This window comes from Pituophis catenifer, unplaced genomic scaffold (genome assembly GCF_029215685.1).
Source record: "Pituophis catenifer annectens isolate HBS135680 unplaced genomic scaffold, rPitCat1.0.hap2 SCAF_6, whole genome shotgun sequence".
Taxonomy (NCBI): Eukaryota; Metazoa; Chordata; class Lepidosauria; order Squamata; family Colubridae; genus Pituophis; species Pituophis catenifer.
Window position 1 is genome coordinate 96,426,916 of NW_027256886.1, and position 15,411 is coordinate 96,442,326.

The 15,411-nt window shown below is 39.0% G+C and overlaps 1 protein-coding gene across 1 annotated transcript in view; it reads right to left on the reverse strand.

Annotated features, from left to right (window-relative positions):
- TM9SF3 (transmembrane 9 superfamily member 3) overlaps window positions 1–15,411 on the reverse strand; it is an 80,951-nt gene that overhangs the window by 2,271 nt on the left and 63,269 nt on the right. Inside the window, exons 9-14 of the mRNA XM_070945836.1 lie at window positions 3,889–4,019; window positions 3,071–3,210; window positions 1,728–1,796; window positions 1,490–1,636; window positions 1,156–1,239; window positions 962–1,038 (exon numbers count right to left, since the gene is read on the reverse strand). Of these exons, the coding sequence (XP_070801937.1) occupies window positions 962–1,038; window positions 1,156–1,239; window positions 1,490–1,636; window positions 1,728–1,796; window positions 3,071–3,210; window positions 3,889–4,019 (648 nt within the window). The remainder of the gene's footprint in view (window positions 1–961; window positions 1,039–1,155; window positions 1,240–1,489; window positions 1,637–1,727; window positions 1,797–3,070; window positions 3,211–3,888; window positions 4,020–15,411) is intronic.

Consider the following 15,411-nt stretch of genomic DNA (forward strand, 5'->3'; position numbering starts at 1 on the left):
AAGACTTTCCAACTCCTGAACACATCCAGTGCTCCTATAAACTATATTTTTAAAGAACCAGTATAGCTCACAGAATAGTGATATCACATGGGCCACGCTTGGGATCCCTAGAACTGTTGTACTATGTTTTGAAAATGATTGAAACATTCTGCTCATGCTCAAAGATATGCTTATTTATTTCTACAACTGCAGGATTCAAGATATACTGTACTAATCAGTTTAGATATTTCCAGCTCGCAGAGATCGTACATATGGTAGGTTTTTTAATAGCTTCTTTCATTTTTCTCTTACCTAGTCTACCTCATTTTTCCCCCATCTACTTTTTACTACACTTCTGATTTACTTTTGCTCATTGAACTGGGGGACAGAACAGGGTGATAAAGATTAATTGGCTTTTTTTTCTCTCTCCCCACCTTCCATTTATATTCCAATCCTTATTTCCTCTTGCCTGATCATCCTGTTTATCTTTTACTATGTGAAGCCACACAAATACAGAGATATTTCTAACGAAAGCTAGAAGAAGATAGAAAGAAATATCTGTGACTAGGTAATAAGAGAATTGTATAAGAAAGTGTTTGATCTTACAGTTGAGAGATCAATTGGTTTTGCAGTTGGGATGCCTTAATTTATATGCAATTAATTCTAAATCTAATAATTCATTTCATTTCTGCTTATTTTTTTTTTGCTTATTTTTGAGAGCATTCCTCTCACTCAAAGTCCTGTGCTGTCCTCAGCATGTTTTATGCTTCCACTATAAATTTATACCTAAAACTGAATTCCTATAAAGATATGTATATAACTATTACTTATGTAACAATATATCTATTGAATTCAAATAATTTTATAGCTGACAATTATTTAATATATTCAGAAAATTAACAATATATATGCAAAAATATATTAAGTAGTTTAAATAGATAACATTTGAGAACTAAAAATTCTGAAACCATTGTGATCTTACCACACATTATTCCTAGAGCTGTGCTAAATACTGCCATATAACCAAAGTAAAAAGATGTCTGAAACAAACCATACATCCTGGAAAAAAAGACAGAAGATAAAACAAATTTTAACATTCCCGAAATTATGAATAGTTACAAAGTAAAGTTGTCATTGTGTTATTTTAAGATAGATGTAAAATGTTAGATTACGTACTTTGTCTTGAAAAAGTAGTAATAAAAGGAATACATATAAACATAGATTGCAGTTGAAGCAGCAGAGAGAAAACTCGTCCATTGCCTGAAAAACATAAATTAAGAATATAATACTTTGAGCAATTACATAAAATGTTCCATGACAAAACTTGTAATACATATTAATTCAAATTTAATTAACTATTCTGAGATTCATAAAAAAGTAAGGTTAAATATTTTACAAACATTGTAACATAAAAACTCTTCTGTGTTTTTGTTCAGTCTCTTTTACAACCTAAAAGAGACCCATGTTCTGCTCTTTAATGGTTAAAACTGAATTAACATATTGTACTTACCACCTATAGTCCTCTGCATTCAATAAAAAGTATGTACACACAATTGTCACACAAACAGTTACAATGCAAAGGATGACCAAAACTAACATCATGAAGCCATAGACGTAATAGATTTTGTAAGCCCAGAAGGAGGTGAAGATAAAATACCTAAAGAGAAAGTAAGGATAATTCAAATATAAACCTCTAGTTAAGCTGATAAGCATTCTACTGACAAGTTGCTTCTATTAAAAAAACTTACATTTCAATGAAAATTGATCCAAAGGGGAGAATGCCACCAAGGCAAACAATAACAGCTGGTTCCATAAACCTGGAAAAAAAGAACTAGTTTTCTCATTTAACCAAGGATAATGGGAAAAGTCACGTAACGGGATATTCCTGCTGAACTCACTGAAATCAACAGAAAAAAAACACTGATTTTTAAAAATGCACTGGGGTAAAATCTAAAATATTTTGAATTCTTCAATAAAATTCAGACTGTGAGAGTCACAGGTCAGTCAGCATTTTAAGATTAATTACAACTGATGCAATATTTGTTTATGTAATATTGTGCAATATATTGTGCAATACTAGTTGTTTTGCCAATGGATGAGGGCATCTGGCCCTTGCAATCAATTCATGAAAAGAGATCATTCACTACTTGATGAAAAATGTCATGTAGTTCTGAAAGACAATGCATCCTGTCTCCTATTAGATGCCATATCTTATGCTTAGATAATTACCTGGAAGTCCCCATAAAGACCAACTACCGTATTTTTCGGTCTATAAAACGCACTTCCCCCCATCCCAAAAGTGGGTATAAATGTCTATGTGTCTTATGGAGCAAATATTATGGCGGGAGAGGGGGGATTTGCCACTGCCTAGCACCACTGCTGCTGGGGAACGCTGGAGCTTTCGCTGCCGAGCAGCTGATTAGCGGTTGGATCGGCCTCCCAGAATACCATCTATCAGCTGTCCTAGGCGGCACGGATTGCCACCTATCGCCGCTGCCTATCGCTGCTAATCGCTGGCAATAGGTGGCAATAGATGGCGGTGGCAATGGCAGCGATAGGTGGTGGCGATTGGCGGCGGCAGCGAACAGCAGAAGCAATCCCTCCCGCCTAGAACAGCTGATCAGTGGTATTCCGGGAGGCTAATCCAACCACCAATCAGCTGCTCAGCAGCAAAGGCTCCAGTGTTCCTGGCGGAGGCAGCAGACACCGAGGAGGTAGCAATGGCAGCGTTTCTGGTTGGCCAGCCCACTGATTGGCGAGACTACGGGAAGCCAGGATCCATATGTCGCTCAGCTGACCGGTGGTGGGCGCAATGGAGCGGAGCCCTGACGAGCCACGTGCTGGGGCTGCAATAACGTGCTGAAGCTAATCAGTCTGTTTGCTGTTTGTTGCAAGGATGCTAGCCAGATGAATACGGATGGATGCTGGGAAGCAGAGGCAGATTTTTTTTTCTTGTTTTCCTCCTCTAAAGCTAATTCCTCCTCTAAAGCTTATGGTCCGGAGCATCTTATAGACCAAAAAATACGGTAACCTTTAAAGTAGGGTAACATACTTTATCAGATACATGAATACAGACAAATTTAAATTTTACCATTTTTTCTCTGGGATTGGACGAGGAACAGCATTTACTCGGCAAGGAAAGTTGGGCTGACCAGAAAGATTTCGTCCAAGTATTGTTCCAACAAGATTTAAAGGAAGAATAACAAAAAAGCAGATGCAACAAACAGCTACCTGTTAAATCAAGTAAGAAGAGATATAAAATATATTCATTAAAATAAAATCAACCATTATGTTAGCAGCAATTAATCATAAGAAAACATACTGTTATCCAAAATAGATAAGCTAAATGTTGCTTCAAGTTGATAGTAGCAACTTTCAAGCTTTGCTATGAGTTGGATGAACAGCAGTGCCCCTCCTTTACATTCCCACTCACTCCATAGCTACATTGGCAGCCTTCCTTTGGTAATCTCCTGTTGGGAGATTACCCCTAGTACCATGTTTCCCTGAAAATAAAACCCTGTCTTATATTTTTTTGAACCCCGAAATAAGCGCTTGGCCTTATTTTTGGGGAGGTCTTATTATTTTGGGGCATGTGGAGCAAGACGTCTTGCCGTCGTCTTGCCTGATTTTCAGGTCTGTCTCCCTAATCCTAACCAGAGGAAATGGCGGGGACTGGCTGCACATGCGGTTAAATATTTTCGGGGTGTGTGTGCTTATTTTGGGGGGGGTATTTTCAGGGAGGTATTATTTTAGTGCATGTGCTCAAAAGCCCAATTGGGCTTATTATCCGGGGAGGTCTTATTTTTGGGGAAACAGGGTAGCTATGTGAATTTCAGTCCTCCACCTTTATTCAACAGATGGAATTTCTACTTCTTGGCAGATGTAGTTTATGCAAATTAAAGTACTCACCATTGTCCCAAAAGGAATAGCTCTTGATGCATGATAATAAATGGCAATAAAATTAATGAAGAAGGCTGTGCCACACACCATTGCAGGAATAAGGAATGCTCCAATGAACATTTGCTTTATCCATCTTCTTCCTGACAATCAAAACATTACATGCATTTGTGACTCAGGGTTACAATTATGAACTTTAAAATTCAGTAGTAGGACATAGCTTAACTGGCATTGTAACACTATTTAGACTGGAAATGATGATGAGCTCTCAGTACCACTTTTCTCTTTTGGACCCAAAATAGGGCTACAACTCAATGGGATATTTTCACAAATCTTGCAAATAAATACATTTTAAGGAACTTTTTATGTATCATTAGAAAATAGAGGACTTCCAGTTGGCACCGCAGGGACACAGACGGGGAAATGGCGAGCTCCACAGAGCTTCGCCAAAACCCCGTCTGCTAAGCTGCCGCCGATAGGTCTGCAGACCTCCCCTGTCTTGTAGGAACAGGGGGACAAGAAGGGTCCCCTTGGGCGGCCGAGAGGAAGGGCAGGTTCCTCGGGGCCGGAGGCTTTCCCTTCACGCCGGCGGCAGTGGAACGACAGCCATGGCGGCTGTCCTGAAACTGCGGCAACCGGGAACAAAGATCGTGCTGGAGGAGAGGAGAAGAAGCAGAGAAGAATAGAGAGCGAGTATCTCGAAGCCGGGTGAGTGACACCAACCCAGGCAAAATAACACATATATTTGGACTTTAAAAAAAAAAGACCCCAAACTTCCAATAGCGGCTACAGAGCCGTGGGGCTTGAAGATTGAAAAAGGAAAAAAAAATGGAAATGAAGACCCGAAATAGACTTTGCTTTATTAAATTTGGATTAATTAGCTTTTAACAACTCAGTAAATTGACTTTGCTTTTATTTGGAACGGATTGGAGAAATGTCTCTTTGGGAGTTTACACCTTTGAAAGTTAACGAAGCTAATGAAGACAGACAGACGGATGGGTACAAAATTGCCATGGAGTCTGCGGTGACTAAGCAGGAAAGTGGATTGAAGATATTTTTCTTTCTGTTTGAAAAAGAAATATTTTAAATGGCTTTGGATTACTTTGAAATTAACATTAGATCTATGGACTTTGGAGATTTCTACTTTGTCCCAGATGATTTTAAGAAGAAAGAAGGAATATTTTGGACATTTGACAATGGAAATTAACAAGCTTAGCAAAAAAAAATTAGGTGTGGCGCAGGAAAAAAAGACAGGAAGTTGATGCATCACACATGGAACAGACATTATAAAAGCATTAAAGGAACATACAGAATTTTTTAATTTGAACAGATGAACTTTGAAATGGAACATTTATGGACAGACAGAAAAAGGAAGAAAAGGAGGAAATAAAGTAATAAATTTTAAATGTAACTAAACTGAAATGTAAAGATTAAAAGCCTAAAGGTATACCTGTTTTTTGGATAAAAACATAAAGGCTTCTGGAGTAATAAAAATAGAAAATAAGAGATGGCAATTAAAATAGAGGAAGATATATAGGTGGTTAAAACAATAAAGAAGAGTATATATTACTGTGAGACAACTTTAAGAAAAATTTACTGCTTGATGTAACATGTTTTAATTTTAATTTGCAAAAAAATGTTAGATTGATGATTATGCTGGATTAAGATTTTATTGAACAAGCTATTAGACACACAGATATTAGCGACAAATTGTGATTTAATTTAATATATAATGGAAATGATGATTATTATGAAATATATTGAGAATTAATTTGAAAGACTGCGCTGGAAACTGATATAAAATAGATAATTATATGTTAAGGGGAAGTCAAAATAAGAGGGATGGATACCAACTAGATAAGAGTTTGAGACTCGGAGGAAATATGTTGGAAACTAGTTAAAATGCTGGAAATCAGCCAAACACTTACTGGAGAGTTGGAGGAGACTGTGCTGGAAATCAGCCAAACAAGAGTGGAGCCCTGGAGGGGACTATGCTGGAAATCAGCCAAACATAATATGCTGGAAATCAGCCAATAAAATGCTGGAAATCAGCCAAACAAAATATGCTGGAAATCAGCCAATAACGGTGGTAGGCTTGGAGGAGATATTGAAATTAGCCAAAAATAGTTGGTGCTCTGGAGAAGAATATGCTGGGAATCAGCCAAACAGAATACGTTGGATAATAGTCAAATAATAGAGGGAGGTATGGTGTGATAAATCTGTGTAACATGAAAAGTGTAATAGATGATAAATTGGATAAAATCAAAGATAAATTGATAAAGTTTAAGATATTAAGAATCGAAGAAAGGGTTAAGAGATTAAGAATTAGATGGAATTTTATCTTATAAAGTGTAATAAAATGGAGTGGTATGGAATTTGAAATTAAGATTTGTGGTGATAAAATTGTAGGGTAAATAATTAGAATAAGAGGTTAGAATATTGTTAAAAAAAAATTGATGCTGATGGTAAAAGATGTAAGGTGAAGAAGAACAAGATATAATTAAGTCTGATATATAGATATAAAAATGAGTGAAAGTTAATTTGAAATTAAAATTGTATTGATTTAATGGATTTGTTTAGATGAAGATGTTAGAATTTACGTTAAAATTGCTTTTTTATTTTTGAATTTTTATTTGTATAAGATATAATGGGAAATTGTGAATGGAGCTTGTTAAAGAAATGTAAGCGTGGTAACCATCTATGGACCGGATCGAGACTCTGCTCGATACATATTCTAAATACATATTCTAAGATTTTTATCATTTCTTCTTAAATTTGGATAATACAGGAAACTTAATTTGTTATACATCATGAAACTTCCATTTTCTAAGATCTATTACTCTGTTTGTCTATGAAACTCTGGCAATGTCATAGCATGATTATAAAATTGATTTTAGTGAAGCAATTAATGAATATAATCTTCCTCATCTCTTGTTGAAATATTTCTCCTCTTGGAAACAGAATCTGAAGATAATTATCCCAGGAACCAATTCCCATCTAGGGCAGTGGTCATCAACCGGTGGTCCGCAAGAAAATTTTGGTGGTCCGCAGTGCACCAGAGTGGAGGAGTTGCTCCAGGATGAGCAATGGCCAGTCCTGTGACTAGAGCTCTGGAATATGGGACTGGACAGGCAGCTCATGGTGGGGCTGTAAATCTCCGCTGTAGAGGGAGGTTTGTGCAATTTGCAACTTTGCAGCGCAGCTGGAATGAGCTAATGGTGCAAGGGGGGGGTGGCAGTGCAGGCGGGCCGAAGCAACAGGTGGTGGCAACCCCGGGCTGTTTCTTTCCCCTGCTGTAGCTTCCTGTCACCTAAACCATCAGTGGCTGTCACCAGTCACTCCTCGCCTGGCAAGGGAAAGGGAGGGAGGATGGAGATTCACTCCATATTCCAGAGCGGGAGCGAAGCTTCGTTTCTTGCTGGATCTCACAGCCGTTTCTTCCGGCTCTTGTTGATGCTCCGCGCACCTCGGTCTCTCGGGGATACGCTTGACTTCCTCTCAGCCCCAAGACACATGAGATGGCTCATGAGATGGGAGAGGGAAAGAGAATGAGAGAATGAGAGAGAGAATCAGAACGAGAGAGAGAATGAGAGAAAGAATCAGAGAATCAGAAAATCAGAGAGAATGAGAGACAAAATGAGAGAGAGACAGAGACAGAGACAGAATCAGAGAATGAGACAGAGAAAGAATCAGAGAGAATGAGAGAGACAGAGAATGAAAGAGAAAGAGAGAAAGAGACAGAGAATGAGAGAGACAGAAGAGAGAGAAAAAGAAAAGAGAGAGAGGGAATCAGAGAGAGAATGAGTGGGAGAGAGAGAAAGAGAGAGGGGGAGACAGAGAGAAAGAGAAAATGAAAGAAAGAGAGAAGGAGAGAGAAAGAAAGAGGAGGGAGAGTGCCTGAAGGACCCCATCCTGTCACTGGGAATCCAGGTGCTTCAGCAAGGTACTACAGTGGTTTAAAGCACCCTGTTATTAACACAGCTGCCTGCAATTTACTGCTGGTTCGAATCTCTCCAAGGCTCAAGGTTGACTCAGCCTTCCATCCTTTCTAAGGTAGGTTAAATGAGGACCCAGTTTGTGGGGGCAATAAGCTGACTTTGTATAAAATATACAAAAGTATGAAGGCTATTGCTGAGCACATTGTAAGCCGCCCTGAGTCTCCGGAGAAGGGCGGCATATAAATCAAATTAAAAAAAAAAAAAAAAGCGGCGCACTGGATTCGTATTAGTGGTCCGAGGGATTTAAAATTATGAACTTGGTGGTCCCTGAGGTCCAAAAGGTTGGGGACTCTTGATCTAGGGTGATACTGAAAATTCCAATCCCACAGAAAATTAGCTGCATGTGACTATCTTATTCTCATACAACAGGACTTTGCAAGCAAGAATGCCAGCAATGAGTTCCATCCATAGAAAGTAAGATTATACTGATCACGGATCCAATCTAGGTCGGTCACCGGAACTAGAGGCATATGTCTTCCAAGCCTTCGGACTCACGCTGGAGCCCATCCTCAGGGAACTTGTCTCTACCAGAATGTATGCTTTGGGCTATTCCATGCTTAGCATTTATTTGATGCCTCTTTTTTGTGGCCCCCTGTTGATTGGGGTACTGATGGCTGGCCACTAAATCGTTGGCTGTTGTTTCCTTGTCTTGCAAAGTCCTTGGCTCCTAAGTACCTGATAAGATGGGCCTGTTTCCAAGGCTTCAATCATTTCCCTATCTTGGTACCTGCTCGGCCAACAACCTCAGTAATTGTGAAATTGAATGTATGTCCTTGTTCATTGAAATGTGAGGCTACCAATGAGTTCAGGTTTCCTCATCTGACCGCACACTTGTGTTCTTGCAGTCTGGTGGCTAGTTTCCTCCCCATCTGTCCTACATAGTCACAGGGATAATCCATGTAGAGGATTTGGTAGATTATAGAAGTATGTCCCACCTCCAAGCAATTGTTACAATGCATAATTTGTCTTCGTATGATAGCCTCTGGGCAGTGTGCGATGCCCACTTGCAGATCTTGGAAGCTGCATTCTACTGCTTCCAAAATGTTTTTGATGTGTGGTAGTGTGGTCTTGTACTTTCTTTCTTCTTTTCTCTCCCCTGCGTGTTCCGCAGGCATCTTATCATAAAAGCTTGTAGTAGTCATTCAGCCTGAATTGTTCACATAGGTACCTGTTCTCCAGTTGTTTAGCTTGCTGGGTATACAGTGAGTTCTCATCCTGCCATATAATGTTGGATGCAACTCTTTTTAAGTCAAGGTGGATGGCTACTGTTGAAACCCAGGATGCATGGAATGATGGTGGCTTTGAAATAAACTGTGGTTTAAAGGCTTCCATCTTCCTGCCTGTTGACAAGTACATCTAAAGCTGACAATTGTCTGGATGTTTCTTCCTCCAGTGTGAACTGTACATCTGGGAAAATAGAGTTCAATAGGGTATGAAAGTCTTTCAGTACATTTTTTGGGTGATGATAAATGTGTCATCCATGTAGCAGCACCAAAACTTAAGTGTATAGTTTTGAAATGTATGGTATTCTAGTTCATGCAGGACAGTTTATGCCATGACTCTTGATATTGGAGATCCCCTGGGTGTCCATTTTATTTGCTCATACATTTACCTTTTGAACATAAAGAAAATATGTTGACAGTATTGGAATAGTTTCATGAGTTGTGTCCTGGTTAGGTTGTTCTGATCTGCGTTGTACTCTTCTTCTAGTTTTCTATCTATTACTGCTAGGTGGGGAGGGAGGGATGTAAATAGGGACACTATGTCAAAGGAGAACATGATCTCATCAGGAGCCCCATTTAAGTCTTGTAGTTTTGTCAAATATTGTATGGATGATGTGACCATGCTGTTTGAGGGTGGGATCAGGAAATGTAACGATTGTGTCAGCCATTGGCACAACACTGTGCCAGCGGCTACTCATTAGTAGCCTCACACTTCAATGAATAAGGACTTACAAAAAGAATTTCACAGCTACTGAGAATTGTTGGCCAAGCAGGTGACCAACCTAAATTGGATCCTGCAACATTATCCTGGAACACACATATTTGCCTTCATTCATGTTATATTAATTACACTGAGCTAATTTTCTTCCTCAATTTTAAATAACTATACCAATAGTATTTACTGTGTGCCACATACTATGTAGCTGCAAAAGGGTGAGAAAATGGTATGAAATACATGAACTGTCTTAACAATGTGAGAATGGATGTGAATCTCTGAACTGAATACAAAAATCACCACTATTTATTTAAAAAGAAAACAAAAAAGAAAATGAAGAAAAAATACTAATAACATTATAGTATCTGGGCCATACTATTGTTGCATGGATTTATAGTTGATTTAACCACAAGAATCAGTGAATGCAGAATAATTCGTCTCTGATGGTCTGCAATAAGATCTTGAACTCTTTCCTCTGTTCTTTGTTGTTCAGAACATTTATACATGACAAGGACAAAGGTACAGAAGGTTGAAGGTCAGGTAACAAAAACCTAAGCTTTAGAACATTTATTTATTTATTTATTTAATGTATGGCATATCATACATGGACTAGTAATATATATTAACATTTCACCTAGATTAGGTGAAACGCAATAAAATATAAATTTTAAAAGTATCTATATTCAAATACCAATGTCTAGGCTGTCTATGCAAATATGTATGGACGTATGTATGTATATATGTATGTCAGGGGTGAAATCTAACAATTTTTGCTACCGATTCTGTGGGCATGGCTTAATTAGTGGGCGGGGCTTGGTGGTAAGGTGACTAGGAGGGCATGGCTTGTTGGTCAGGTGGGCATGGCCAAGTCAATGTCACTTCTTTGCCCTTTTTTAACCTACAAAACACAACACAACACAACCGGCTCACCCACAATATAAAAGCAGCTGTACTAGACCCAAAATGGCCCCTGCAACAAGCAGGAACCCCACACAGCCACAAAAAGCCCCCCCCAAAAAAACAACTTTCACACTTTACACACACAACACAACAGGCTCACCCACAATGTAAAAGCAGCTGTGCTAGACCCAGAATGGCCCCTGCAACAAGCAGAAACCTCACACAGCCACAAAAAGCCCAAAAAACCAACTTTCACACTTTACACACACAAAATTCCACATACAGCTTTGTGAGATTTTGTGTGTTTGTGTAGAAACACTACAGAAACACACTAAATCTCAGAAAGCTGCACAAATATTATTTTATTTTATTTTATTTTTATATAAAAGCAGCTAAATTTAAAACTTCCTAAACTTTAAAGGGCTAGGTCTAAACAAAAAACAACTAAAAAAAAACCCAATTAACTACTTTTTTAAAGCTCTCAAAGGGGAAAAAAACTTACCCAATAGGGGTCTCCAACCTTGGCAACTTTAAGACTTGTAGACTTCAACTCCCAGAATTCCTCAGCCAGCTTTGCTTTGCTGGCTGCGGAATTCTGGGAGCTGAAGTCCACAACTCCCTGCCTGCTTGATTGCAGGCAGGGAGATTCAGTTGCTTGCTGATGCAATGGATTGCAGGGATTACAGCAAGGCATTGCGACCAGCAGCTAAGGTAAGCAAGCTGAGGGGGGGAGGGGGAGGGATTTTTGCTACCGATTAGCAGGCAACTCAGCTGGGATTGTCAGAGCTTGGCTCATAAGAGCCATTTAAAAGAAAAAAAAGGTTCTGATGATCGTGCGGCTCAGCTGGGCATGGGGGGCGGGGGCAGGGATTTTTGCTACCGGTTCTCCGAACTGCCCGCTGCCATCGCTACCTACTCGCCCGAGCCGGTCCGAACCGGGAGCATTTCACCCCTGATGTATGTATGTATGTATGTATGTATGTATGCAGGGGTGAAATGCTCCCGGTTCGGACCGGATCGCCCGATCCAGTAGTGATGGCGGCAGGTGGTTCAGAGAACTGATAGCAAAAATCCCTACCCCACCCCCATGCCCAGCTGAGCTGCGCAATCTTCAGAGGCTCTTTTTTTTTACTTTTAAAAACATTTTTTCTACAACCTCTTCGGCCGAAAAAATGCTTTTAAAAGTAAAAAAAAAAAAAAAAAGCCTCTGATGATTGTACGGCTCAGCTAGGATTGTCAGAGGCTTTTAAAAGCATTTTTTCTACAACCTCTTCAGCCAAAGAGGTTGTAGGAAAAAAAAATGCCCTTAAAAGCCTCTGGCGATCCCAGCTGAGTTGCCTGATCGTCAGAGGCTTCTAAAAGCATTTTTTTCTGCAACCTCTTAAGGTTGTAGAAAAAATGCTTTTAAAAGTTAAAAAAAAAAAGTTGGCCACACTGGGCAGTCACATTACCCCCACCCCCACCAAGCAACGCCCACAGAACCAGTAGTTACAAATTTTACATTTCACCCCTGTATGTATGTATGTATGTATGTATGTATGTATGTATGTATGTATGTATTTATGTATGTATAATTTCTGCTTTCATTGTCATGTACAGTTGCAAGAAAAAGTATGTGAACCCCTTGGGATTACGTGGAGTTTTGCATGAATTGGTCATAAAATGCGCTCTGAACTTCATCTAAGTCACAACAATAGAAAAACACAGTCTGCTTAAAATAATACTACACAAACATTAGATGTTGCCATGGTTTAATTGAACATAACATGTAAACATTCACAATGCAGGGAGGAAAAAGTATGTGAGCCCCTAGCCTAATGACTTCTCCAAGAGCTAACTGGAGCCAGGAGTGAGCCAACCTTGACTCCAATCAGTGTGATGATATTGGATGTGTTGCTGACAGCTGTCCTGCCCTTTAAAAACACACACCTGTTTTGGGTTTACTGGTTTCAAGAAGCACTGTCTGATGTGAACCATGCCTCGCAGAAAAGAGCTCTCAGAAGACCTACGATCAAGAATTGTTGACTTGCATGAAGCTGGAAAGGGTTACAAAAGTATCTCCAAAAGCCTTGATGTTCATGTGTCCACGGTAAGACAGACTGTCTACAGACTCCCTAGGCGTGGTCGTCCTGTAAAAATGACTGCAAGAGCACAGTGCAGAATGCTGCATGAGGTAAAGAAGAATCCTAGAGTGTCAGACCTACAGAAATCTCTGGCACATGCTAACATTTTTGTTGACACATCTACAATAAGGAAAACAAGAATGGAGTACATGGGAGGACACCACGGAGGAAGCCATTGCTGTCCAAAAAAAATATTGCAGCACGTTTGAAGTTTGCAAAAGAGCACCTGGATGTTCCACAGCACTACTGGCAAAATATACTGTGGACAGATGAAACCAAAATTGAGTTGTTTGGGAAGAACACACAACACTATGTGTGGAGAAAAAAAGGCACAGCACACCAACATCAAAACCTCATCCCCACTGTAAAACATGGCGGAGGGAGCATCATGGTTTAGGGCTGCTTTGCTGCCTCAGGGCCTGGACGGATTGTTGTCATTGATGGGAAAATGAATTCCAGAGTTTATCAAGACATTTTGCAGGAAAACGTACGACCATCTGTCTGCCAACTGAAGCTCCGCAAAGGATGGGTGATGCAACAGGACAATGACCCAAATCATACAAGTAGTGATGAATGAATTTATTTATTGATGAGCCCTTGGGCCATATCAAAGTGCAGAGTTCCAGAAACAAATCATTACAAAAGTTTGGTAAAACAATTTAAATGAAATTGGAATAACGCACGATTAAAAATGCAATTAGAATAAAATACGATCTAAAATGAAATCGGAATAAAATACAATCATTTGAGATACAATTTAAATATGATTAAAATTATAATGTCACTCCTGCATCTACCCAATCAGTCTTAAAACTACGATTAAAATTACATTATTAGATCAAATGGTCTTTCCTACAATCTACCACATTCTGCTGCACCAACTTTGTCCTTTTTTCCATCAACTTTACCGCAAATTTGGCAATCCATTTCACCAACTGCAAGTTAGAACCTAACAATGTTGCAAGAAGTGCTCTTTAGACTCAGGGGTGCTGGTATAAAAGATCCTGCCCAGTTGATGTTCCCTCAAATCTGAGGGACATGGGACGTTGTTTCAACTTCCCCCGTCCCACATAAACAGACTCTTTCTCTTACAGGGATACCCTTATACCTACCCCAAAGCATGTTTGTTTGAAGTTGGTCTAATCTCAATTTGGTAAAAAATCTCCTTATGACGGGAAATAAAGGCACAGTTAAATATTTTTCTATTTTAAAATTTTGTTTATTGGCTGATAACCAGGGGCAAACTTTTACTGCTGTCACCTGTGCAATATCCAATTGGGCACTTATGTCCTTAAATCTCTGTGCAATCCAATTTTGGATCTGCCTATGATCGTACTGCTGTCAATTTAAAGGAATACCAGAGCTAGATACCTGCTTCAGAACTCTTGATAACCAGTTATTCAAGTAATTCAACAAAAAAATGGCTTCAACAGCACAGAATACGCCTTTTGGAGTGGCCCAGTCAGAGTCCTGACGTCAACCCAATTGAAATGCTGTGGCATGACCTTAAGAGAGCGATTCACACCAGACATCCCAAGAATATTGCTACACTGAAACAATTTTGTGAAGAGGAGTGGTCCAAAATTACTCCAGATCGTTGTGCAGGTCTGATCTGCAACTACAGGAAACGTTTGGTTGAGGTTATTGCTGCCAAAGGAGGGTCAACCAGTTATTAAGTCCAAAGGTTCACATACCCTGCACTGTGAATGTTTACATGTTATGTTCAATTAAACCATGGCAACATCTAATGTTTGTGTAGTATTATTTTAAGCAGACTGTGTTTTTCTATTGTTGTGACTTAGATGAAGTTCAGAGCACATTTTATGACCAATTCATGCAAAACTCCACGTAATCCCAAGGGGTTCACATACTTTTTCTTGCAACTGTATTTGGTTTTATCACACACACACACACACACACACACACATGAATACATGGCACTGAAAGCAGAAAAATATTATTTTGACAGACTGAAATGCTATTATCAATCAAGAGGCAAATGTATAATTTTGCATGTTAATATGATTTTCAGAAGTATAGGAATGGAATGGGAGAGACTTGCCTTGTCATCTGTACATATGAAAGGATATATGTCCTTATGACAAACACCGTAACTATGAATTTAGTAGTGCAATATAGCTGCTAAAAAGATACATGCAGATATTGTCAGCATTGAGAGTGACAAATAAAAAAATGAAGATCATTTGAGACAGACTATGAAATCAGAACTATAAAGAAAGAATCAAGAGTTGCTAGAATAAGAATATGATGAATATGAGATAAAGCCAAAAGACCAACTGATTGCACATATATTTAATTTCCAATAGCTTTTATATGGAGAGCTAAGAGAAAGATTTAAAGTAGAATATTCTTCTTTAGCTACCCATAATAAAAAAGAAGAAGAAAAAAAGCTCTGCCTACCTCAGCATAGAGGGGCAATACAATCCAAAAACATTATAATGGAAAACAAAAAAATCAAGTCAAGGGGAGAGGAAGAAATAAGAATGAACTGTATATGGTGGAGACACACTCAATTAATAGACAAATCTATATTAAGTCCAAGCAGGAGACGGATA